Source organism: Hevea brasiliensis, chromosome 2, assembly GCF_030052815.1.
Source record: "Hevea brasiliensis isolate MT/VB/25A 57/8 chromosome 2, ASM3005281v1, whole genome shotgun sequence".
NCBI classification, from domain to species: domain Eukaryota; kingdom Viridiplantae; phylum Streptophyta; class Magnoliopsida; order Malpighiales; family Euphorbiaceae; genus Hevea; species Hevea brasiliensis.
Genome location: NC_079494.1, coordinates 23,319,047 through 23,346,570, shown reverse-complemented (window position 1 = coordinate 23,346,570; position 27,524 = coordinate 23,319,047). Strand labels below are relative to the sequence as shown.

Sequence of the window (27,524 nt, the reverse complement as noted above, 5' to 3'; positions counted from 1 at the left end):
AAATAGAATGCCTTTTTGTTTGATGAATGGTTGTGATCGAAAAATTTCTAAACACTTGATTGTCTGAGTATATTGAAACAACTGAAAACTATTATTATCCTAAGTGTGAGAGATCGGAAAATACAACATGCATGAGATTGCTAAACGGAACTTAATTGAAAATTTTGGCTTGAACATCTAAGATCGGGATCTTCATTAAACCGGATTAGAACCTTGGCTTGGTCATTTCTAAACTTTTAAAAGAGAGGTCGATTATAAATATTGGCAGCAAGGTTCTGGTGTTAATTCAATCTTGTCTGACAAGAGAGATCGGGAATATAGTTAACTGGTCAGGATATTCGACAATTGGCTTGAGAGATCGGTGAATGATTTGAGAGACCGGTAAGGCTTTAACGGATACGAGAGCTTAGCACTAACTCAACTCTCTGTGAAGAGAGATCAGAACTGTGATTAGATGGCAAGAAGAGACTTAGTGCTAGGGATCGGTTTCGAAGTTTATTGATTCTGGGGATCGGCCAAAATATGGTGTCGACAGCCTAGAAAAATATTGAACAGGAATGAGCATTCGACTCAGAGAGTAAAATATCAATTTTAACCATAATCTCTATAACTATCTAAAACTAATGTACCCTGTAAAGTGAAATGCAACATCAGAAATATTTTCACATCATAATAGCAAAAAGGTAATTTGGAGCACTCACACACCCAGTAATATCAATCATAATAAATGGGAGCTGATCCCCTATACAGCTCTCTTAAATCCAACATGTGCCAGCGAAGAACTCAAGCTGGACTTTCGCTTAATAAACCAAATCAGGGTCCCAGCGAAGAACTCAAGTCGTGTCTACCCTGAAGGACTGGGTCCCAGCAAAGATCTCAAGCCGTATCTACCCGTCCTATCCATAGTCAACACCACATCACACGCACGCCAACGCACGCACACTGCTCCAAATTACCACAACAACATCCATGGCACTTTAACAGTTATGAATGCAACATAAAACGTGCCTAGAATTTAACTACATAGATAAATACATATAAGTGATGAATGGGCATGCTTAAACATATAATAATATCAAAATTACAATTAAAATTAATATTTTACTCACAGACTTGACAGCGGTCACTGTGACGGCTGGGCGGAGGAAGAAGGTTGTCCTAGCTCACCTGACAATTTTATTACAATCATTTAATAAATTTGACTCAACACAAGCTAAGAAAAAACCAAATACATCCTAAGTCGTGCTGAAAATCTGGCAGAGTCTCCCCTATACCTAGGACCTACCCAACCTGTAAAAGGGCTCAAAATGCACTTCTATATTCACAAATCATACACTCACAACTCAATCACATCACACAGCCCCTCCTGGGCCTGTCCAAACAGTCCTCAATCACAATATGTAAATTTACAATTTAGTCATTATAATTGATCATTTTTGCAAAAACTGCCCAAATAAGATCTAAAAATTCTAAAACTTTGCCCTGCTGTCCTTAGCAATATTGCTAGGCTATTACAAAAAGAATTATAATTTTCTGAGCTACCACGAATATTTTATGGATTTTTAATTCCATTTAAGCACTAGAAAATTACGATAAAGTAAGGTTCGGGTTTACCTATGTCGATTCCGACTTCGGGGACGCACTTGGAACGTCTGACAAAGGTAGGGTAGCCAAAACCTCGATCCAATTTGGAGACTTTTTCGGTAGCCGATCTGTCTGGCTGGAAATTCACAAACCCGGACAACTGTTGAATTTCCGCAAATTGAAGATACCTACACGAAGCCCACAACACGGGGGTTAGTACATAAATTTTATGAAATTTTTTAAGCTCATTTAATGCTTGGAAAAATACTACGAAGTTCCATGGGATGAAAAACTACCATGAAGTTCGGTGTTCTTGGTGTCTATGGAAAGCTCTCGATGAGTAGATGGGTTTAGACACAAGACTCGACCCAAATGGTGGCCGGATCGGCTGAATTTCGGTCGGGAAGATGAAGCGACGCGCTTGCGCATCGCGTCTCTTCGTGTGACGCTTGCTGGCGCTCCAGGCGGCGGCCGGCGAGCTGGGGCGGCTGGGGAGGTGCGCCGGCAAGCTGGGGTGGCGGGGGAGGCGGCTGGCCGACGGGCTGGGGTGGGAGGAGAGAGAAAACGGGAGAGAGAGAGAGAGAGAGGAAGGTCGGGACGCGCGCAGGGAGAAGAAAAAGGAAAAAGAAAGGCCGATCCGATTCAGTCGATTCGATTCAGAATACAAAATTTTGAATTTTTTACTATGCCTTGGGACCGAAAACGAGGTCCAAAAATTCTGAAAAAATTTTAGAAAACTCAAAAAAATTCGTAGACTCCAAATATATTTTTAGTTTTGCCACGTGGTCTTTAAATTAATTTTAAAAATCATCAAAGTTTATACTTTTCGGAAAATCGAACCCGATTTTTAAAATCCGAAAAATTTCAAATAATTTCCTAAAATTCAAATAAAATAAAATAAAATATCAATATTTACCCAAAAATAATAAATTTAAAAATTAGGGGTGTTACAACAATGTAACTTCCGAAATGGCCATGAGAAACTTAGATTTAACCTCTAATAAGAGGAGAATCTAAGCATATGCACGTACCATGATAATCAAAATAAAACTAACTCCAGTGTCTCCTCAACAAATGAGGGACGGGTAATAACTTAGTCAAGCATCAATAGTGAGATATAAAACACATCATGAATCTCTTTGTCGTTTTTGTGAGCATAAATCACAATGCAATTCAATTCAAAGTCAATTCCAATATCCAATAATTTTTTTATGCCCATTATAATTCAAAACATATTTAATTCATTTCCCATGTTAAGTATAAACCATTTTTCAAATCAAAATTTCCATGTAAACCATGTAAACGTATTTCAATCAAAATTTTTTGGAAGCCAATTTTATTCAATTCATAACAAAATAAAATCATAATTAATTTCATTTTCCAAAATTAAACTCATTCATACCATAACTCATTTCGATAATCATTGAAATAAATCCAATAATTTGTAAACATAATACATAAAGAAACTAAAATCATTTAATTAAATAAAATATGCAAAACATGAACAATTTAAAACTAGTTGTACACAAACCTCTTTTGATTGTCTCGATCTAATCCAATTTTTCTTCCTTCCTTCGAAGACCTCTTTTTAACCGAAACACATAATTTTAAAGTGCTTCAGTATCCTTTCAAACAATTTCTAATAACTAATTCCAATGATTAAATTTTTGCAGACTTATCCTACCTATTGCGGTTTATAAATTCAGGTTCTTTACATTCTTGTGTATAGTGGCACTATTAATGGCACTATTCAATTTGAAATATTGACTTTTTCATACTAAATAGGTTTATTAATTCTAATTGCACCCATATACCACATTCTAAGTGTCAAATTTGTTGGCATTGATTGCCAATTTAATTTCTAATCTCCCTAAATAAAATTCCAAAAGTTCAGTTTTGGGTTACTTGTTTGTACTATTCCATTGGTCTGTCTACAGTGGGAATTTGGCCAATTTTCCTTCATCAAAGTTGTTCCTAAATGTCTTAGCTTTAATTCTCTTTTTAAATCACTCAATTTGCAGTTTTTTAGCTCAAGTTATGCCTATTTTTCTAAGGCTGGCCGGATTGGTTACAATTCAGAATTCTGGGCAACTTCTTGGTTCTGGCAGTTTCGGTGACCCAAATTTGGGTGACAATTCGACTTGGTTATATGCAGAATTTGGGTTTGTATTCTTCATGAAAGTTGTAGTACTATGTCATAGCTTTCTAATAGTTCAAAAATCAGGTCATTTGGACCTGCTTAGACCAAGTTATGGCCAAATGAATAAATACTGTTCATTTGGTCATTTTTATACAGTGGCAGTGTGCTAATTTCGGGTTTGACCTAATTGTTCACTAACTTAGTGTCATTTTCAGGGTAGGGTTTTGACATGAAAATTGTGACATTATATGTTTACTTTTATTTCCAATTAGCCTCACACCAATTGGAGTGGCAAAATTACAATTTTGGTCCTTGAAGTGGACCAAGATCAAACTGCCCACTTTGGGACAGCATCACATTCCATTTTCAATCCAATTCCAACCATTCAAACACATGCCAATTGACTCCAATTGACCATTTCAAGCCTCAATTAGGTCAATTGACAACAATTCCCAAAATCCCTAATTTTTTCCCAATTTTTCATGGTCAAGAACCCTAATTTTTCTAAGTATTTCAATTTATGCAATTAAGGTGTTCTAATCATCTCTACATGCCTAATTAGGCTTATATACATAATTTATTACACTAAAACATATCAATCTCCCCTCAATCCCATGGCTGTCGAATTTTTTTATGACTCTTAACAAGCATGATTTTTCATATTTTCCATGCAATTCACACTTATTCAACCTCATATCCATTCATAATACTCAATTTAAAAGAGAAAATGGACTTACCTAAATTTATGAATTTCCACTTCTCCAATTCTTCAAATTTCCTTTTCTTTTTTCACTTCAATCTTCAAATCAAAGCTCAAGGGTAATTTTTTCTTAAGGGAGTTGTGAAATTAATGGGGATTTTTTAGGGTTGTGAAAGCTTGAGTGAGCTTTCATGGAGGAGGAAGAAGGAAAGAATAAGAGAGATGAGAGAGAGAGGTGGGGCGGCCTAAAGAAGAAGATGACCCATATTTTTTTTTCTTTTAATTTTAATTGGTCTCTTTTTATGTTGAATTTATCCCAAATTTTCAAATTTTAAAAATTAGGATTTATTGTGTCATGCTTATTCATAGTTGATGTCATAAAACTTTTTGATTTTTAATTTTTTTCATTTCTTTTTCATTTCTTTTCCATTTACTTCTTCACTTTAAATCCATCTTTCATAATTTTAATTTCTTACATTTTATTGTATAGTTAGGGTATGAGTCATCTCTAAGGGTGAATTGATCAATTTGCCTCTCGCCAATCTGATCCGATTTACCAATAATTCTGTATTTCTTCCGGAACCATTATTTGATCTGGTTCTCAATCTTTTTCCGTGATTTTCATATTTTCCTTAGCTTTGCAATTTTTCTTAGGCCTGCGGTGTCACAATGCCCCGTACGAAATTAGGGTTTTGACTGATCTCGCAGTCACTACCCGGTGCGGTCACCCATCGTTGTGACTCTCGACTCATTTAACCCATTGTGCTTTGTTTTCTGAATTTTCATTTTATCATCATATAGTGGCTATTTATTTTCATTCAGAGCTTTTCTAGATGACTTAAACATGGTTCTAATCCTCTTAATTGTCTGGACCGACACCGGTCACCGAAACAGTAAAATACATAGGATTATGCATGTAGGGGTGTTACAAGTGGAACCCACAATATGCTCATATAACAGAGAAAACTTTATCCGGATTTTCACAGAAATGAATTGTGATAAAAAAAAAAATCACACATAGATAAAATGAATAAAAAGGAATTCAAAATTTACAATGAACATGACAAGATAAAATAGGGTGCTCTAACACCGAATATGCCACGCTTTGCTCGGCTATACTGTAGTCGGGCAAGGGGCATCGCATGTAAAGATAACAAAACCATACCTACCTACTCTATCCTCCAAGTCCTTCATCCTAACCAATGGGGGCCAAGAACTTTATAAACCCAAAAAATTTCAAGCTAGATTCTCTACAAACCTAAAATTTAATCCTAGTTACAATTACTAGATCTACTAACAAGCCTAGTACAATATCTTCTTTATACAAAACTAGTTGAATAACACCCTAGGCTTATCTTCTTTAAAACTTTAAAACTTTAAATACTTTACAATTCTCCTGTTGGTTCAATAAGTGGTGGAATTGGTTTAGCTCACTGCCAAAAATTTTATCACAAACTGTTCTGGAAGGTTTTCAAGCTTTCCAACAAAATTACTAAACAAGTGACAAATACAAACTATTACTAGCATTGCTTTAATTTTGCTCCAAATTTTTCTTAACATGGATTTTAGCATGGAAATATAACTATAAAGAAGATCCTCTATACATGTTCCAATATTGACTAGAAGATTCAATACAAAATTATGGAATAAATTTGCTCATTCTAAAAAATTAAGTAAAGAAGCAGTTTTACAATGGTTTTAGCAAAATCCAGTCTGTTGGAGTAGAAAATGACTCTCTAATTGAAGCTTCTAGTTTTCTTCACCAAAAATACAAACTGGTGCCCTATTGATACAAGTAAAAACTAAAGAAAAATACTATGAAATTATTGAACTATTGCTCAAATCGGGGGGGGGGGGGGGTGTGTGGGGGGGGGGGAATCACAAAAAATAAAGAACAGTAAAGCAAGTTCTAATTCTTCAGAGGACTTAGTTAATTTAGCTGATTCTAATGAAAATGATTGTTTTGGTATTTTCTACTCCATAAAATAAAATAAATAAAAATATAAAAAAAAGACCAGCAAAATAATTTATGGTGCCATTTTCACAAAAACTATTATTTTCAAAAGAACAAAACCACTTAGACTTTTTCCATATCCCTTTGGTTATCAAAATACTCAAATTATCATCATTAATAAGAAGGATCCTAGACAGACAAAAGAATTCAGCCTGATAGAAGAATCTTTGCTAAAACTTCAGAACATATGAAAAAGTTAGACTACAAAATGACTGACAGATGGAATCCAATCACATGAAAAAGTAAGACCACAAAATAGTAGATAGATGGAATCCTTATTAAAAGAATTTCCACCTAAGCACAAAAAGACAAAAACGAAAAACTTTTGGTGGAAAAGAAATCCATTATTATAAATATCACAAATTTATAAGACTACCTTCCACCATGTCTTTAAATAAATGGCTCATCAAAGTCTCACAACACACAACTTTAGAAGACAATTCTTATTCTTCCACTCTCTTCCTCTCTTTCTCATCGTAACAAAAAATTTTCTTTTTAAGTTATCTCTTGTATTTTACAAATGATTAACAAAGTTCATATTTACAAATCATAAGTCTTCCTTATTATTTATCATGCCTAGTGGCTGGCTATGCTGCCCATCTATTTGTTTGTTTATTATCTTCCTTAGTTTACTTTCTTGTTTTCATATTTTCTATCCTAATTATTAGTTTATCTTTTTATATACACACACAACTAGAAAACCTATTATTGCAAGTTAGAGCAACTTTTTTTTTTTTTTTCTAAAATGAAATTAAAGTGGAGAGATTTTAATTTTATTTGACAAATTGAGTTGGGGATCGAAAAAAATAACCATCTAAGTAAGAAAAGTAAGAAATTAACATCAGTAACCAAGTTGAGTAGTGGCATATTAAGGTAAGGAGCACATGAGAAGGATGGAGAGTTCAGAGGACATATGAAAAGAAAAACTAAAATTTTGAAAAAAAAAAAAAAAAGATTGGAGTGAATGGGAGCCCTTATTGTGTTGTTAAGGGGAAGGGGGTGGCAAATTAGCTAGCAAGTTGCAAATGTTCAAGGGGGTGGCAAGAAGGAAAACTTTTGTAAAGTGTTGGCTCAACAGTTTAAGTCATATATATGGGTTTGATTTAAATAAAATGATTGAAAATTTTGCCTAATGAATTATGGATAAACGACATGTATTAACCACATATTGTAACTAGTTGTATCACGCTCGCATTGCGTGGCTTACTCTTCTTTTTTTTTTTTTTTTTAAGAACATAGTTTAATTTTTTATATATATTTAAATTTCAAAATAACACTAAATTTTGTTAATGACAAAATTATTAATTAATTATGTTAAGTATAATTTAAATTTGTATTAAAATTTTGATTAATTATATGCTTATCAAAATCAAATTAAATTTTTATTTCTTATATGATTATTAATTATTTTTCTCTAAATATAACAATGTAATAATAAAACATTCTTGCAGTGTAATTGTATTTAAAAAATATGGTACATTATTAGAAAAAAATTTGTCCATGATAGTAAATATAATAATAAGTATGCTCAATGATAAAATATTAAATAATATGCTAATATTAAGAAATAATAATAAAATTATAAGTTAAAATAATTTCTAATTTGTGATCTTAAATTTTCTTGTCTTCTTCTACTCTTTCTTTTTTTCTTTTTTTTTTTTTTTTTGAGGTCTTTAGTTTCTTATTCTAAACTTGAAACTTTTATACTTCTTAAAAATAATGAGAATAGTTGATTTTGATATAGTGCTTACGAGGAGGGATAGAAACCAAACAAAAGAATTCTTGCATTCAAACTTCCAGCGAAGTTGTAGAGATCTAGTTTTACCATAATTGATGGATTTTCTTTTGGAGAGAAAGGAAAATAGAGAGAGAGCTTGTCATGGCTATTAGATGTTGAGAATAGTCAAAATTTTTATATTTAATTTATCAAAGCTAAGTCTAATGGCTTTTATCAGCATTTTTTTTTTCTAGTTTTAATATCTCCTAGTCCTACACCAAACTTCAATTTAGATTTCTCAAATTTGAGAGTTAAAATTTCATACTATTATCTTGTAAAATCTTGAGTTACTTGTCGAAAATTGCATGGTAATTTTCACTAGTCGTCCCTCAATTTTAACAATTGTTTAACTTTCGTCTCTCATTTTTAATTTGTTATTAAAAATTCCTATACTTTAATTTTATTTTAGCAAAATCCCCTTTGCTTGCAATAACAGGTTTCTAGTAAAAAAAAAAAAAAAGAGAAATTACCCTTTTATCCTTCTTTAAAAACGAATTCATTTTTTTACCTATTTCTCATCTCTTCCTTGTCTTTATGGTTAAATTAATTAATAATTATTTAACAATAAATTTTTATTTTTATAAATATATTAATAAAATTATTAATTATACATTATTGTTGTTATTATTATTGTTGTTGTTATTATTAATTTAAACCTTTTAAGCAACAAAGATTTTATTTTAATTTTCTCTAGAAGTAATACAATGTTTTATTTTTCACTAAATATAAGAGAATTGAGTATTTGTAGATGAAATAAAATACCGAGTACAATGAGCCATAAAACTTTTGAAAAAATTCATGTATAACACCAAAACCTTGAAGCCCATCACAAATAGGTTTGAAAATATGAGAATATGAGGAAGCGTGTTATTCATCTCAAGCAACTTTCCAACTTTCACGATAATGTTTCATGCTCCTCACTCTTCACGGAAATCTAGTTGCCTTTGTAGGCATTTTTCTTCTTGGCATTATGAAATAAACCCAAGAATGTATCCCGTAAAAGCCCCAACCAAGCTCAAAGGAGAAGATACTATTAGCAAACCATGTTGCATTTGTTGAATTGTAGATCTTTCTTCCTCCACTGTGATCCCACTTTTCTTGCCTCCCATTAGCATCCAAATTCACCATCTCCTTTCCTCACAAACACACTTCCGTTCCTTTCCTCACAAGAATCCTCCCATTCATTCACTATCATAGTAGACCTTGCAAATAAGGGGCTTAGGCATAAGAACCCACACCTTGGATGAGTCTCCTTTGGATGACGATGGTAGTGAAGTTGAATGGAGGAGTTTTGATGTGCAAGGGAGGGAGAAAGAGAGAGTAGAAGTAGCGAGAAAGAGAGAGAGCAGAACGAATAGAAACTAATTATTTTAGTTAGAGAGAGAGAACAAATAGTGAGGGAGGGAAAAAAGGGTAATCTCTCCTATTTTTACTTGGAAACTTACTATTATAGATAAAGAGGATCCTTTTGAAATTAAATTAAAGTTCAAGAATTTTTTTAATAATAAGTTAAAAATGAGAGATGACTAATGAAAATTACTCAAGATTTCATTGTCATTTTAATATTAGAATTGTCATGTCTATCTCTATTGTAGGTCCTAGATTTGCGTTACGAAATAAGTTTTGGCTCAGCCTTCTCAATTTTATTTCCATCTTTTTGACTATGCAAAACATGTTTGAGTTTGGATGTTTTTGGTTGTTTCACGCAATTGCGTAACCAAGGACGGATGCAGAATGAAATATAGGTGTGGGGGGGGGGGGGGGGGGGGACGGAAGGGAGGACAAAATAATCGCTTTGTATTAGCCATAGAAATTGAAAGAACAATAATTAGAGTCACTATTTTATATATATAAGTTAATAAATCTCCATCTTCCCTTTTTTTTTTCTAACCATTGATGCAAATGAAAAATAATTGATAGTGCTTTAAAATTTATTTTTTTTTCATTTTATATCTGTAATTTTAATTTTTTTTTATTTACAGAGTATTCTAAATAGGCATTCATATTTTTATATAATAATAATAATAATAATAATAATATTATTATTATTATTATTATTATTATTATTATTATTATTATTATTATTATTATTATTATTATTATTATTATTATTATCATCATCAAGTTAATGAGCCACGGTGACAATATATGTAATTAAAAAGAGAGGGGGGGGTGGTGGTTGGGGGAGGGAAGAGCTTACTTGTATTTGCCATATTATTCTAGAATTAAGGTATTAGAATTTTATCATTTTTTAGGGATAATTGCCAAAAAAATTGAACTTTCTAAATTTTTGTAATTCTACCCTAAACTTTGAAAATTAGTAATTAATTCTAAATTTTGAAAGGAGTTGCAATTGTACCCTACCATTTGTTACACAGTTAAGGGTATTGAGATGTCGTATAGAATGCCAGATTAGTACTACGTCAATCACTACAATCCATAAGACTGCATAAACTTGCCCCTTTTTAATTTTTTTCTCAGAATTTCTTATTTCACTGCTTACACTTCTTCATCTCATATTCTCTTTGAATACAATTTTGTCTCTGTAACAAATCTCTCTTTGTGTGTATCCTTGGTAGAAAAGCACATAAATAGTTACTCAATCTTTTTTTATGAGAGATATGATGGTGCTAAAGTAGATCTCTATTCATGTGGTATTATTCTCTATGTTTTTCTCTCTAGTTTTTGCCATTTCAAGATGATAATATAGTAATCACGTATAGAAATCTGCAGAGGTGACTTCAAATACCCACTGGGATTTAGTAGGTAATAATATTTGTCCGGCCCTATGCGTAACATAAATAATTTAAAAATAAAAATATACATCAACATAAGATATTTAAAAAAATTAAAAATTTATACTTTTATTTACAACCGAAAATTTTAAAAGAATTTTTAAAATATTATTATCTTTAATTATATAGCGCTTCGCAATTTTTTTAAACACTACAATTAAGCTAAATGAGTTTATCTATATATCTACAGCCATTATCAGTAAGGATGCCATGTGTCACTCTTATGTGTTGAGATAAATTGAGTTTTATATTGGGCCGCTCTTTGTCCTTTGTTTCAAAACTAAAATTTTATTAGAATTTAATTAAATTAAATTTTTTTATTTGTTAATTTTTATGTTTAAACAAAATAATTTAATTTTTTTAATTTAAAAAATTATTTAAAAAAAACAAAAATTAAATATAATTATTCAAAAATTTAATTATTTTTTTTTCAAATTTTTATATTTAATTTTAGGTTATATTTAAAAACATGTATTTTTAAAAAATATTTGAGGTATTATTTAATATGTGAAATTGCGCTAATTCTACAACGGATTTTGGCATTTTAAGCCTATCCAAATCTTAGCGCTGATTTGGCCTTGGAGGCAGGTCATCGCATACTTATTCCTTCTATCAATTTTTCCATTAACCAATCAATAAAAACACTATTAAAGAAATCTAAAATATCCTCCTCCTCTCATACCTTTTTCCTCTTTTCTCTCTCACAGCACATACCTTGAAATATGGCCGATCAGCTCACCGACGACCAGATCTCTGAGTTCAAGGAAGCCTTCAGCCTCTTTGATAAAGATGGCGATGGTATTTTCCCTCTAATCTTTCTTTATTTATCACATCTGTTTTCTCTAATTGTTTCCCCTCTTATTTTGTGCTCTGTTTTCGTAGATTTGATTTTTTTGGTCTATGCGGTGCTCCTTCTTTGGGATAATGAGCTCGATAACAGCTTATTTCTGCTCACTTGTTAATTAGAAAAGCTGACTTTGAGCATGATTTTGAAACTCTTTTAATAAATTAGTCGATTTTAAACTCGTTAATATTCGATTTGAGTATTATTGCGATCTGGGTCGTTAGTAAACTCGTAAGTCGGCTCATTAATATTTCATTTACATGCTTGATATCTGGATCATATAATAGCTTATTTAAAGGCTGGTGAAAAAACTTTTTTCTATCATTTCGTATTTATTATCATTTATTATGGCAATATAATTTAATTAAAGGTCATTATAATTATCAATTTAATTTAATTTTGATTTATGTGGCCTATCATTGATTGGACTTTTAGATAAAATTTAATAACAGTAATCAAAATTTTAGATAATAATTAATAAAAGTAATTATAAGTTCTTTTAAGGAATTTGGCTCATTAAATTTAATAATGAGTCAAGCTTGAGCTTGATAAATAAGTTACATATGAGTTGAGCTTGCAGGTTTCATAAATGAGCAAAATGTGAACTGATCTTGCAAGTTTGATAGATGAGATACATGTGAGAGCTTGAGTCTAATAAAATGTAAAATGAGCTGCACTTGAGCTCGAGCACATTGAAACTCTAATAGGAGCCTGAGATCCTCAAAATTTATAGCTCTAATTGTAGCTGTGCCATCGTTGTTGGTTGTGTGTTCAATGTGTGATTTCTTGATTATGGTATGAGGTTTGTGATGCTGTTTGTGTGGATTTCCATGGGGATTCATTGTTATCCTCTAATCTCCCACACCAGCACCCTTTTGCATATTCTGATTGTGTTGATTTCATTTATTAAACGATTTGTTAGTCATATGTTTTACTTTTCTAAAATCTAGATCATTTTATTTATGTTATGTGAAAAAATATGGATTTGGAAATAGATGCCTACTTCAACTAGCTTCTCTTTGTTTTAAGAGTAACGGCATTGTGGGGATAATTTTGAGGAAATAATGGGTGTCACTTTGTTAGGTAGTAGCCCTAACAGTAGATATTCCAGAGAAGAAAATGGTATAAATAATAGAATAGAAGAGAGAGAGAGAGAGAGAGAGAGAGAGAGAGAAGGGAATTTTAGAGAGAAGATAGAGAATATTATTGACCAGAATTCAGAAAGTCTAATACAGGTATTTCAACTCTCTTTTATAACAGATTCTCCTCCGATTCTCTAATAACTGTTCTTTAACAAGTAACAGCTGTCAATGCTCATGGTTTCCCTCCAAAACAATTAATAACTACACAATAGGCTTAACAAACTTTCCCTCCACAATTCTAATTTGCTCTACTAGCCCAATTACATATTCCTTTCCTTATTTCTATATTTTCTCCTTCTTTACGTAACAATGCCCTCTCCATTAGAGCATTCTTGACCTCAAGAATGCTGGAAGTCAGGAAATTGAGCTTGGATAAATGTGGTATCTTCCTAATTGGTATCCTTAGCTGGCACTTTGAACCAGAATTTCTTTCTTTCTTTCTTTCTTTCTTTCTTTCTTCCTTACTTTCTTTTTCTTCTTCCTCTTCTAATGTGATCAGATTGGAGAATTGCAGCAGATGTCAACTGCCCCTGGTTGCCAATGAATGAAATCATAGGTTGTGAGAAAAGATTCTGAACTTCCATTTGAGAAAAAGGCACATGAAAGTATGAACTATTAATTGACAAAGGGCTAACTTTCTTTCTTTGTTTTCTCCAAATTTCCAATTTTTGTTCCTTTAAGATCACCATTCCACTTGATGTTCAGCCATAAATGGAATCCATCTCATACTTTTCCTTAACATTTTCAGCAAAAGGAAAAATGCTCTCTGCAGAATTCTTTTTATCAATTCTCTTAACCCTTTTGCAGTTTACTTTGTCATTGCTGCACAAATTTCCAATGGAATCATCCCTCGACAAGGACTTTATTTTCTTCCTTTGTCTTCTCCAGATCTCAAACTCATTTTCCTTGAGTATCATATGATTACATGATCTCAACTCAAATATACTACCACCAAGATTCCAATGCTTCTCTTCTTCATACACTTCCATGTCTTCTCCTTTAATAAAAACATTCTTAGCAAGAGGAACAACCTTTTTGTTTCCAGAAATGTTGGGAAGTCTATGGCCAAGAAGCATACCTTTTAAGATTTCAATATTTTTAACAGCACTATTGATACCTATGTCATCTTGAATCCCAAATGATTCCTCTTCAAGGCACCCATCTCTTATGGAAGAATTCAGGTTGAGGGTATGATCTTGATCATTATTACCATCTGATTGACTATTGAAATGCTTAAGAGATCTTGAAATTTTCTCTTCAAATTTTTGTTCATCTTCATCCTTAATCCAAGAATCAGTATTTGTTACTTCTCGGGCAGGACTAAACACTCCAAGTGCAATGCTTTGAATGCCTGATTCCATGACAGAACTAGAACTTCCTTGAAGATTCAGAGTTTCCTTTGGCATTGGTAAGGAATTCTTATTTGTCACTTCATTGGAATTAGAATTGATGATTTCTTTCCCCTTTTTCCCAAAAAAACCCTAGCATTAGGATTTCCTATCTTTCCCCCTCATTTGAACTACTGCTTTCCTTATTCATTTCCACCACATAAGTGATCATCATTTGTCGCAAGTCCTCCAGAATGGCATTATTTGTTAAAGAAGTCTTGTTTAATTCCTCCTTCATCTCCTTCTTGAAATCATTTAGTTCCTCGGCATTCCTTTGAGTTGCTTCTGAATTCCTCATTTGTTCCTCCAATTCTGCATTCTGCACCATCTCTGGGCTTATCACAACAGATCTAGTCATGGCTGCAACCCCTAAGGAAAAATTACCCACTGATTTATTGGATGCAAAGCTTTGATACCAATGTTAGGTAGAGAGAAGGGAATTTTAGAGAGAAGATGGAGAATATTATTGATCAGAATTCAGAATGTTTAATATAGGTATTTCAACTCTCTTTTATAATAGATTCTCCAATTCCCTAATAACTGCTCTTTAACAACTAACAGCTGTCACTGCTCATAGTTTCCATCCAAAATAATTAATATCTACTCAATAGATGTTACAAACTTTCCCTCAACAATCCTAATTTGCTCGACTAGCCCAATTAATATTCCTTTCCTTATTTCTATATTTTCTCCTTCTCTACATAACACACTTTCATGGCAAGTATAAATGTTTATTTTATTTTTCATTTTTAGTTAAATTCTATATATGCAATTATATAGCATATAGTGATATCTTCGCTGTACTTAAGTTTTCTTGACAGCATATGGAACAAAGGCTTGCATTTGTTCCATTGAATTATGGCATTTTAATGTTGATTTTGTAATAATAAATGATTGTGTTACGTGTTTTCTTGGCTTTCTTGCTGTTAATTGTCTGTGTTTCATCTTTAATTTACAGCTTCTTCTTTTTGAGTATAAAGTTGACATTGATATCTATGGTCATTTTCCCAGTTTCTAAGTCAAAATATTCACCTTATTGCCATCTGATTGAGCATTGGAACATTACAAACTAGTTATTGGTGAGGTTTTACCATAAACGCCAAATTCCTGGTGGTATTTCTTAGTCCATAGAATGTTCCCAGGACTATTTTTCCGCTAGTTTCACTAGATATGCTTGATTACTTGTGTTGGTGACTCTATGTTTATTGCAATGGTTTCTGATTTTTTTTGCAGGCTGCATTACTACTAAGGAACTTGGGACTGTAATGCGATCACTGGGCCAAAACCCAACTGAAGCAGAGCTTCAGGACATGATAAATGAGGTCGATGCTGATGGAAATGGTACTATTGATTTCCCGGAGTTCCTTAATCTGATGGCCCGCAAGATGAAGGACACTGATTCTGAGGAGGAGCTCAAGGAAGCTTTTCGGGTTTTTGATAAGGATCAGAATGGTTTCATTTCTGCTGCTGAGCTCCGCCATGTCATGACAAATCTTGGTGAGAAGCTGACAGATGAGGAGGTTGATGAGATGATCCGTGAGGCAGATGTGGATGGTGATGGCCAGATCAACTATGAGGAGTTTGTCAAAGTCATGATGGCCAAGTAAGGACTTCTCAATTAAAACTATGCTTAAAAAGCTGAAAAAGAAAAAGAAAGTTAACAGGGCAGATAAGTTTGATATGAAAAATCCTATTTCGCTGTAGGGTATCTTCATTTGGTGTTAGTAGCTTTGGTTGGGTTGTTTGTTTCTTGTTTGCATCATTTTGTGGAACTTTTTATTACTTTCTACTTGTTTGCTCTGTTTCTTGTCAGTAGCTTGGTTTGTTAGTTTCTCTCTTGTATTGTTTTTTAATTTTATATCTACTTTGGTATTATGAACCTAGACCAATCGGGATGATGTTTTTGCTTGTGAATGACTAATTTTATTGGTATTCTAAATTTTAGTCACTTTTAGTTTTATATATTCATCTTTTTTATGATATCATGAATTTATTATCTGCACTATTGTTGAGCATGAATTCTTTGTATATTAGTTACTTGAAACAGTTGCCATAGCAATGGAAATAGGATCAACATTTGGGTTGTCAATCTGACACTCATTTATTTATTTATTTTTCTCTCATTTCTAATTGTATATAAATATAAATCTTAGCTAGCATCAATTTTTGAGAAGATAGCACAGGTGGCCTGAAGCCGCATAGCCATAAGTTTCTGGCCACTCTCAAATTTTATTTATATAGTTATATTTTTCTTGTTGTAGTTACTGATTTCAATTTTAATATTATTAGTATTTTAGACTCGATAAGCTGAACGTTCTAACACTTGGGCTAGACAGTAGGATAGTCTTTTTCTTAGATCCATGGTTGTTGTTGCTATAAGACATTATTTGGTTGATGGCACTATAAAAAAATAATTACCAGATCAATGCTCTTTGAGTCATGATCATTATTTGGTGTAATTAGCTATCTAATAAGCAAGCCATATAAAACATTACTAAAAGATAAAACATTAGTTATTTGAACCCTTGAATTTCGTGAAGTTACAATTCGATATTGATAAGCACGAAGTGAAGTATTACATATTCTTTTTGGATAAGTTTACTACTGCAAATATATAATCTCCTTTCACCAGCTTTTTAAAGTTGAATTTCGATACTTGGGTTTTGATTTTTTATTTTTTTTTTAAGAAATTCTAGATTGATTTTTTTTAATCTTTTAAAGGAAAATAAAGAGAATTTAAGAAAATAATTTCAATATATTTATATAATTAATCATATACAATTTAAGTAGAGTCGTGAATTAGGCCTGAGATAGAAAGACTTTAAGCATTCATCTTAAATCAATAAACTGTTGGGATTGACATATCACCAATGCAACGGTATGAGCAAATTAATTTTTTTTTTAATCCTATAAGGATCACATTTTATTTATTTATTTATTTTACCAGGCAACAGCCTTAAGGTTTGCATACTCAAAATCTCAGATTGCACAGAGCAGATCTTTGATTCTTAAATCATAACCAAAGCAAAAGTTTACCTTAGGTACAAAATAGTATAAATATTTAAATGAAAATTGGGATAGGAATAAACAACTCATCAGTAGGCCAAAAATTATCCTAAGAGCTCCAATCAATAAAAGAAGCATGAAGTTTGCCTCCAACATTCTTTCTCCTAGCTTTTTCATGATCCATGATGCCAGCAGACGTTGTCAGCACAATATAGCCAAATTGTCTTGAAGGAAGCAATCTAGCAGTCCAACCTTCAATCTCTTCGACTCCAATATCAAAGTGAGGACTAATAACTCCACACTTGTTCAACAGTCCATTCAACAAAAGAAACTTGATAATCACTTCAGAGGATGGCCTGAACGTAACTTGTCTTTTGCCTCTCTTCTCAGTATTATACATGCTCTTAAGAGCATCAGTCAATACATTGATTCTTACCATTCTTCCAAATGCAAACGGAGAGCAGAAATATAAGGCTGCATCTTGTAGCCGGAGCAGAGTGCAATAAGCAGCAGAAGAGGATCACATTTTATTGAATAAGACATAGTGAAGATATCGATCAGTTCTTTATAATTTTTTTATCAAAACAAAGAAATTTCTCGGTTGAGTTATGTCAAACCACAATCTGTCCATACATTCGGCCTCTAATGGTGATCTACATAACTTACAGTGCAAAAAGCATAAAAATGGCATTTTTAGAGAGGGTATTGAGCTATAGACAGAGTGCTAGCTCTCAAAGTGTCGACTACAAGTTTGCTAAAACAAATTCACTCAGCTATATGATTTTCATATATATATATATATATATATATATATATATATATATATATATATTTAGTTGTACTTGTGGTAGTTACTTATTTACTCGATAAATAATTGCCACATTTACCCTAGAGAGTTAAATATTATATATTAACCCTTCAAGATAAGTTAGTTGCATAATTTTATAAGCCTTTTACTTAAGTCCTTACTTAATTGTAGTGACCAAAATTGTTCCCTATAAAATTCTATTTTGGTCCTTGAGACTCATTATTTTTTAATTAAGCCATACTTTGTTAGATAAATTAGCACTTTAATTTATTATCAATTTCACAATGATTAATTATATTTGTAAATTGAAATTGACTTCTAGAAATGTGCATCATGACTATCCAAATATTAAGAATGTCAAAAGTGATTTGACGAACGTTTGATTGATCAATTTCTTAGTTTAATTCAATCTCTTCAGCACATTGCTTCAATTTAGAAGTTGATGCCTGTAATATGTTTGCTATGTCGAAATCATATTTATTCATTCAATGTGATTGATTAATTGAATAAGATTTTAAATCTCATTCATAAATCTTATTCCACCTTGCACAAGGATTTAACAATATTCAATTCTTTAAAAACAATTAAAATATTATTCCTAATTTACCTAAGGTGATGAATTCTCTTGGATAACTAATTACCTCTATAAAGTTCATACTATATCCAATGGCTGGCCCATTTACATTGTTATTAAACCTGGCTTTGAGGTTAACTCGGAAGAAGGGCTAGGTTGATAAGTCAGTAATTCTGTCAGTGGGTCAATGAATCAACTAGTCAATCATTAAAAAATTAATTACATATAACATTTAATAAAATTAATTAATTAAAATTTAATTATTCAAAATCAAACTTTAACATTTATTATGTTATATTTACACAAATTTTAATAGTATTTTAAATTATATAAAAATATTCAAATAATATAATATATAAAAAATTTCTATAAATGTTTAATTATCTCCTTAATATTTATGAAATACTAAGTATATGTTAAAAATAAATACATTAATTACTTTGTAAAATTTATATAATATTGCAAAATAATATATATATACACACACACACACGCCAAACTAGTTCAATTAGTTTTGATTTAAAATTTTTTTTTATGAGGTTTTGAATTCAATTCTTTTTGCCAAAACTAAAAAAAAAAAAAATTGATTCTATTAACGAATTGAACCGGTCGAGTTAATCGGATTACTTTCTTGTTTGGTTTAACTATAAATGCGAATTGGAATGAGGGCCGATTCACAAGTCCGATTGGCTGGTTTGATTCTTATTTAATAATTATGCCTATTTGGGATCCTTGAATAGAATGATGTGTAAGCATTAGTGAAACATAGTAATTCTTATATGAGAAAACTTAGTGTCTTAAGTCAAAAGATCACTTACACAACTATCATGCAAATATTTCTAAGACACAATTTCCATATGAAAACCTATTATGGGTCAGTTCAGTGAACTTGTCACAATAAGCACTTACACATTAATTCTATGTATCTCTCATACCTATCCGTATGAGAACAACTGATTTCTTTTATAAAGGAAAGAATATAACATGTACTAGTCTCAACATTTCTAATTGATGTCCATTCTCGATAGAACATTGATCAGGAAACGTTAGGAATCATGCCTTAATGCAATTAACATTATAATTTCCTTTGCAAAGCATATAAGTCCTATGAAATTTAATGTACTCAAGACAATAAGAACAAAAATTGAAGATAAATAATGCCTTTATTAATTTAATGTATAAATTACATGAATAACGTCACTATACATGTAAACAACTTATTAGATGTAGTGTAAATATACTAACATAAACTATTTAAAAAATTTATTATTAACCTTAATCATGCTAATTAATATCACAATAGAATAGCGAAATGAGTCACAATGACAATCACAATAAAACAAGTAAAAATATAGCAACCACAGACAAAGGAAATGAAAAAAGAAAAACAAGTAAATAAGTCCTTTAACTCTTCAAATCCAAATTAAATTAATGATTATCAAAACTAGAGAAAACTTATTAGAGCTTTTTAGGCCAGAAAACAAAATGAAAGGTAGAAAATCCTTGGATTTAATGTAAAAAAAAAGTTGGATTTAATTATGGATAAGACACCAACATGCCTACATATCTCATTTGAATTGACAATCAAAATCTCTTGGGCTTCTTTTGAAAGGTAGAAAATCATAGTGAAAAAGGTTTATGTTTTTGAGAGTTGAGAAATTATACATAAGATCTTTGAGGAACTTTTGGAACCTTTGAAATGTCATTCTTGACTTCATTTGGATAATTAGAACTTGGTTTGATCATATTTAGGTGATGTTTGAGGAGCTTGGAGAAATTGACACTTATTGATGTGTTCGTATATCTCTATAGGTTATAGATCTACAAGACAAAGAAGAACATTGGGTGGGTTGGTATGGGCAACCTCTTTGATGCTTAAGTCGATGATGGTAACTAAAGGATTAAGAATAGAATAGTAGGAAAAGATATGTGTACTTGATAGCCCCCTTTATATAGATATTGGGTAAAGTTCTCACCACAACAAATTTAGGCCTTTACAACACTTTTTTAATATCATTTTCTACAAGATGTTAAAATAATAAATACTATCAAGGCAACATAGTTAGACATCAAGATAACTTATAAAATAGTAAATAATATATACAATATTATGCATAGTATTGCTGTAAATTTGTGTAAAATTGTTGTTAAAACTTTAGGTTACAGGTTTATGCACATCACTAGGTGTTTGCTGATAATTCATATTAACATGTTTTAAATTTTTAACAGCATATAAGGCATGTTGTTGAAGCCTAAATTTATTGCAGTGTTTGTTGAGAGTAGGAGTTTGTGCTGATATAGGATTGTTACCTAGATATCTTAGGTGATATCCGTCAAAGTCTTTGTTGGACTAGGATTCTTATTCAGAAACTTACTTGGCTTAGGATTCTCATTTGGTCATGTAAGTGTCTCGAAATCCTGTTTAGACAAGTGGAATGGATCTCCATGGCATCACTAGGTTTGTCTGATTAATCAAACCACTTTATCTTAGGTATATTGGGCAAGCAACATCATTAGTGCCCCTAAATTGTCCGAATCTTCAGGTTCGGTCTTCTTATATTAGGTTTACATATTAGACTGGCCTAGGTGTTGCCACTAGCTATTAGTAGTATGACTTAGAGCCATACTTGTAATGTTGCATAATGTAAATATTTATTCCCTTTTAATGACAATTATAATTTCATTTAAATTAAACATGTTTATTTAATTTGAATAAGTCCATTAGTATTTTGTTAGAAATTCTATTCTCAAATATTGAGAATATGAGTAATCGTTTTTTCTAGTACAAGTGTCACACCCTACCCCTCTGTAAGGCATAATATGATCCCGTAGTATACCTAATGAATTACCAAACTTCGCCTACTGATAACCCATTAAATACACTACAAGGGATTTTAAACATTTTCTTACTTCTTTTTACAGTGGTGAGCACTATTACAGGTGTTAAAAAGTTTCTTTCACTGAAGAGAAACAGCTAACACATTTGAAGAATTAATAATTTCTGTAAAAATTTTGGCAGAGTGCCATCTGTATTTTGAATAAAACAGTTCTTCAAAAACCTGTAAAAAGTACTTCAAATATATTTCTCAATCTCAAACTCCAACATCCAAATCAACATAATAAGTTTCTCAAAATTTGCCTATTCAATCCACAATAATTTTCTAGTGTTTTTAAAAGCTGAGATAAAAGAAATATATCATAATATTTACAAACCAAAATAATTTACAAATTTAGTTTACAACTTTAATGTACAATTTTAATTTACAACTGCTCAAAACCAAGAACACTATATACATATAGTGAACATACATTATAATACAAAATGCAAAATATGGTATACTCAATATACCCGATGAACTCTCAATATAGCATTAGCAGCCTAGTCTGCTGCCCTGTCAGTTTGTTTACCTGCGACAGCAATGAAAAGCTATCGCTGAGTAAAATTTACTCAGTGGTGCACAATAACAATTTGAAATGCGATATATAAATCTTTTATTGACAATTCACAAATCAAATAATTCACAATTCCATTTCACAATTTACAAAGTTTATATAACACAAATTTGATCAAACAATTGAATAACACAGTTTTGCCAATTAATAACACCATTTGATCAAATAACTGAATAATACAGTTTTGCCAATCAATAACACCATTTAGGCCATGACACAATTTTTCCACACATGCCGTGTTGTACACCACGACAAGACACACTCACCCCACTAATCGAAATCAATGAGGGAGGAAGCTAGCTAGATAATAAGTATTCATCCACACTCACCTCAGACTGGCAAGTCAAAGAGGGAGAAACATAATCACACTCACCCCAGACTGATAAGTCAAAGAGGGAGAAATATAATAACAGTGTCATGCCAAGTGTGAATCAAAACAATTCCAAATCACAATATTTCATACAATTCCCAAATCACATTTTATTTCAAAATTTCCATTTGTAAAGTAGGCAACACAATAATTTTCAAATAAGATTGTTAAAGCCAAAACAATAAAAAATTATTCATAACTCATTTCTCCAAATAAATTTTCTAGTCAAAGCAGTGAATATAAAAAGTATTGTGCACAGACACAATTTAAAACTATAATATTCAAATAAATTTTTAAGTAGAAAATAAGAAATCAAAATTATTGTGCACAAACACAATTTAAAACAATAACATACAAATAATCATAATTTATTTCAATTGAAAAATTCAAAAGAAATAACTATTGTGCACAAACCTCTGATATATGCCTCTTGGCCCTGACTCAGTGTTTCTTATGCTTCTCAATATCCTTTTCAACTGAAACACACAATATAAAGTGTTTCAGTACTCAATGAATTTGTTTCTAACAATAAAATCCAATATTTAAATTTTCTTGGTACTATTCCCTTCAATTCACTTCATTAGTCAACCTATAATATTGACCCTTGATGCACTCTAAGTGAGTCAATTCTAATCTTACCAATATGTCACATTTAATAGCCTTTTAGTGTTGGTATATGTTACCAAATTCGGTATACTAATTTGACCTAGCCGGATGACCTAGTTTCCTCGGTTTTCGGGTTTCGGTCCAAACTACAAACTTGTAGCTCTATGTCTTATTGCACGCGGGACAAAATTTCAGGTCATTCTGAGTTGTGTAGACCAAGTTATGGTTAATTTACCAATGCTGGACAGAATATACCAAAATGGTAACTTTAGGTCATTTTTAGGTCACTTTTGGTTCGACCAGTTTTGATACCTGAATTTGTGAAAGCTATTTGACTTGCTTATAATCATTTCTGGGTGTTGGTGTCTGCATAAGAATTGTAGATATATGTCTAAACTATTCATGATAAAAATTTCAGGTCCATTGGACCTATTTTGAGTGAGTTATGGCCAAAACACCAACTGTTACCCAAATGGTCAATTTTCAGGCTTTCAAAGCACTAATCCGGATTTGGTCATTCTTAAGGTCAGTTTCTAGGCAGAATTTTGGCAATATTTTTGCATGAAAGTTGGCTTATTTGGTGCCTATTTTCACTCCCCATTGGCCTCATACCAATTGGGTTCACAATTTTGCACTTATAACCTAATTTAGGTACTACCATCAATACACAACTTGCATAAGAGAATTTAAACTGCCAATTTGGCAATCCTCCTTCTTCCAAACTCCAAATAAGCATATATGACACTTCTAATACTCATTAAATAGTCTCAATTTCAACAAGTCATCATCAAAATTTCATCATAATTAAACAGCCCCAAATTAACATTAAAGCCCTAATAATTTTTCAATTTCAATTATACATACAATTCAACCAACATACATGTCTATATTCACTCTCAAGCATCATTCAGCAAGTCTAATCATTCAAAACCATCTAAACCTAGCTCTCCTCAAGGCTACCAGAAATTAGAAGGAGTGTAGACTTATCATTTCTCTTAAATTTCAAGAGAATTCAACTCACCTCATGAAGCTCATCAACTTTAAAGAAGGAAGGGTGGGGGGTTCTTTACACTTACCTCATATGTGTGACCCTTGCTGCCCTTGACAACTCCACTATTTCCTCTCCTAATGGCTGCCCAAGGATTGTTCTTGATGTGAGGATAAACTTTCATGAAGGGACTTATTGGATTTATGGCATGAAAGGGGAGAGATTAAGCTTTGCATGAAAGTTGGCTATGGAAGTTCGGAGAGAGATTTGAATTCGGCAATGGGTTTGAAAGGTTGAAGAAGGTGACTTGGTTAGTGGAAATTTTGTCCACTTAATGAGTTTAAATAATCCCATAGTGCTCCACTAACATAATTAACATTTAAATAATCTAAATTTTTAATTATTCCTCATTTTACCCTTAATTCCTCTTAATTACTCTACACCTTTGACTTCAATTTTTTTTGGCATTATTAAAATTTAATACTACTAATTTTTCATGGACATTTATGTCAAAAGTCAATTAGGGGTGTCAATTGACCAAAATACCCTTATTCGGTTTGTATTTCGAAATTTTTAGTGTTACCGATTAAATCCTTGACCCGTCAATTTCTAAATTTTCGTTTTTATTTATGTTGACTTACTAATTTTTCTTTGACATTTTCTAAGTCAATTATACCTCAATAGATATTTATTTAGGTCTCAAAAATATTTTTCAGGATTCCCCGCGGTCCAGGGCTAGTCAACGGTCCACGCCGCAACTTTGCGATGCGGTCACCCATCGCTATGGTTCTCGGCTCGTTTAACTTGGTTACATTTCATTGCTATTATTTTTCCTTTGTTTTTCTTGTCTTTTCTTTTCTTGTATTTCTTTATTCTATGTTTTCTCACTAATATTTAAATATAGTTCTAGGCATTCTAGCTGTCCGGACAGACACTGGTCACCGGAGCAGTAGAACGCACTACCAAACATAGGGGTGTTATAATTTTCCCCCCTTAAAATAAATTTCGCCCGTGAAATTTTACCCAATAGCCATCTTACAATAGTCATACGTTTATTTTCTCCTTTCTATATGATCGTATAATCTTCTTTCCCTCGAATTTGTATAAGATTTTTAACAATCTAATACAACATTTAATTTGTTTGTATAACACCAATCTTCTCTTACTATTATGCTGTCTAATATTTCGGTTCATGTTCCTTCTTGAATGACCCTTGAGGTCATGTTAGAATGATTTATCTGGTCATTGGTCGGCTGACCATTCTAGTCAATAGTCTTCTTCACATTCGTAACATTTCTTTGTTATATCTGAACCAACTGTTCAAATTATTACTTCCACAATTCTTTTTATCTATTAATATTATATAACTTATTTCCTTTTGTACTAAACTATAACCTTTCGATTTTCTAACTTTTGAGTTTTAAATCCCTAAGTAGGATTTTCAAACTTATTTCTAACAATTAAATTCTGTCTTGGCATAACTATATCAAAACAGATGCCGTTGGCAACTATTCTCATCTTGGTGTACTATCGAGTAGTACGTAGCTCTACACAATAATCTCAAGTCAGTACTGTAATCTGCAGCTTACAGTATAAACATCAAGAATATTGCATAGTTACTACGATACATTCCAATAGATCAAACTTTCCTATCTTTTATCCATTTCGAATTCACTAATATCCGAGACTTATTTTGATTACAATATCTACTGACAATTACTAACTGTAGCATCTTTGCCCTTATCTAAAGCAATTCCATTACTATAACTTACTTTTAGGTAACTAACAAATTTTTTTTTATTTTTTTATTTTTTTTATATGAGGGACAGCAGGAAGGCAAACAATACTAGTACTAACATAAAAGTATGCAAACCCCAGGTCAAACAATATATATATATTAGTTACTAGTTTAGAGAGTACCAGCAACGATGTCAAAAGTCTCAGCTTCTTCCCTCTGTTGTATAGCGTATACTCTAGCTGAAGGACCACCCTGTTCTGGCTGATTCACAGTACTCTGATTTCTAGGTGTACTACCTCTACCTCTACCTCTGCCTCTACTAACTGATGGTGAACTATTTGGGGTAGAAACTTGGGTTGACCCCTCTGGTGTAGTAAATGATTCAGAACGGCGTGAATTTATACAATCCCTAGCAAAATGACCAATCTTTCCACAATTAAAACATGCTCCTATGGCTCTATAACATGACCCACTATGTGGTTTACCACAAGTTTCACAAAGTCGATCTGACAGCGCATTTCTGGGTTTCTGTTGAGTTTACTGATTGGATCGAGGTGGTTTCTGTCCAGAAGATCTATCTCTACCGGACTTCTTACCACCTCTGTTGTGTCCCCCAAAGTTTTTCCGTTTCCAGTAGGACCACTGGAACTCTGTTCTACTGACTTTCCCTCTTTTTCTGTCTTCTCTGATTTCTTTTTCTCAGGGGCTGCTTCAGATTCAATTCTTTCTAATTATAGTGCTTGAGAAATAAGCTCAGAGAAGTTGTTATGTTTGAATCCGACCACTTGTAATCTGATACTAGGCTTCAAGCCGGTTTCAAACCTCTTACATCTCTCCTTACTGGTAGAAAGTAGACTTACTGCATAATGGCTCAGGCGGGAAAATTCCTTTTCATATTCAGCCATCGATCTATTCCCCTATTTCAGACTTAGGAACTCTTGCAGCTTCTGGTCCACATAAGCATCAGGGACATATTTTTGTCTGAACTCCCATAGAAAATCATTCCATGTTAGCACTGAAGGTTCTACCAGACTATGGGGAATGGTTTTCTACCAGTCATATACATCCCCCTGTACCAGAGACACTGAATATTCAAATCTGAGCTCCTCTGTGCAGTGCAGTTTCTTGAACACCCTATCCATTCTCTCTAACCATTGTTTTGCCTCTAAAGGATCTACTGTTCCTTTGAACTCAATAGCCCCATATTTCATCAATTTGTCATACTGCCTAGCAGAAGACAGTGGTTGTACCACTGGTGTTTGTAGTGGGACTTGAGTAGGCACGTTACCAGCCATCTGTTGAAACATTGCAGCCATCTGCTGAGCGAATTGAGCAGAAAACTGCGGTACTGACGGGGCTGGTGCGGCTGATCCCTTGACCTTGTGTAGGGCTGGGGCATCCCCTCGTACCTCAGCCTCTATCGATTGATCAACTGAACGATCACCCTCTTCCATAGTCAATTCGAGGATCTTAGACCTCCTGAACAAATAACACAAGGAGATTTCCTCCCATTAGTGTATATTTATAATGTAATATACTATATGTATCAAACAATGACATTGAGTAGTTGTACTATAAAGAAAGAATATTCAAATTA

The 27,524-nt window shown here is 32.3% G+C and overlaps 2 protein-coding genes across 2 annotated transcripts; one reads left to right on the top strand and one right to left on the bottom strand.

Annotated features, from left to right (window-relative positions):
• Nucleotides 1–11,558: 11,558 nt before the first annotated feature.
• On the top strand, nucleotides 11,559–16,344 carry LOC110659168 (calmodulin-7). Its single transcript, XM_021817034.2, has 2 exons — nucleotides 11,559–11,808; nucleotides 15,618–16,344. The coding sequence occupies exons 1-2, from the start codon at nucleotides 11,733–11,735 to the stop codon at nucleotides 15,989–15,991; spliced, it is 450 nt and encodes a 149-aa protein (XP_021672726.1). The 5' UTR covers nucleotides 11,559–11,732; the 3' UTR covers nucleotides 15,992–16,344.
• A 1,155-nt stretch (nucleotides 16,345–17,499) lies between these two features.
• LOC110659169 (40S ribosomal protein S15a-1-like) lies at nucleotides 17,500–18,186 on the bottom strand. Its single transcript, XM_021817035.2, has one exon. The coding sequence runs from the start codon at nucleotides 17,827–17,829 to the stop codon at nucleotides 17,500–17,502; it is 330 nt and encodes a 109-aa protein (XP_021672727.2). The 5' UTR covers nucleotides 17,830–18,186.
• Nucleotides 18,187–27,524: the final 9,338 nt, after the last annotated feature.

Bases quoted from the DNA above. Each gene is read 5' to 3' on its own strand.
- LOC110659168 (XM_021817034.2), top strand. From the start codon at position 11,733: ATGGCCGATCAGCTCACCGACGACCAGATCTCTGAGTTCAAGGAAGCC. The intron at 11,809-15,617 runs GTATTTTCCCTC...TTTTTTTTGCAG, and splicing joins CTTTGATAAAGATGGCGATG to GCTGCATTACTACTAAGGAA.
- LOC110659169 (XM_021817035.2), bottom strand. From the start codon at position 17,829: ATGGTAAGAATCAATGTATTGACTGATGCTCTTAAGAGCATGTATAAT.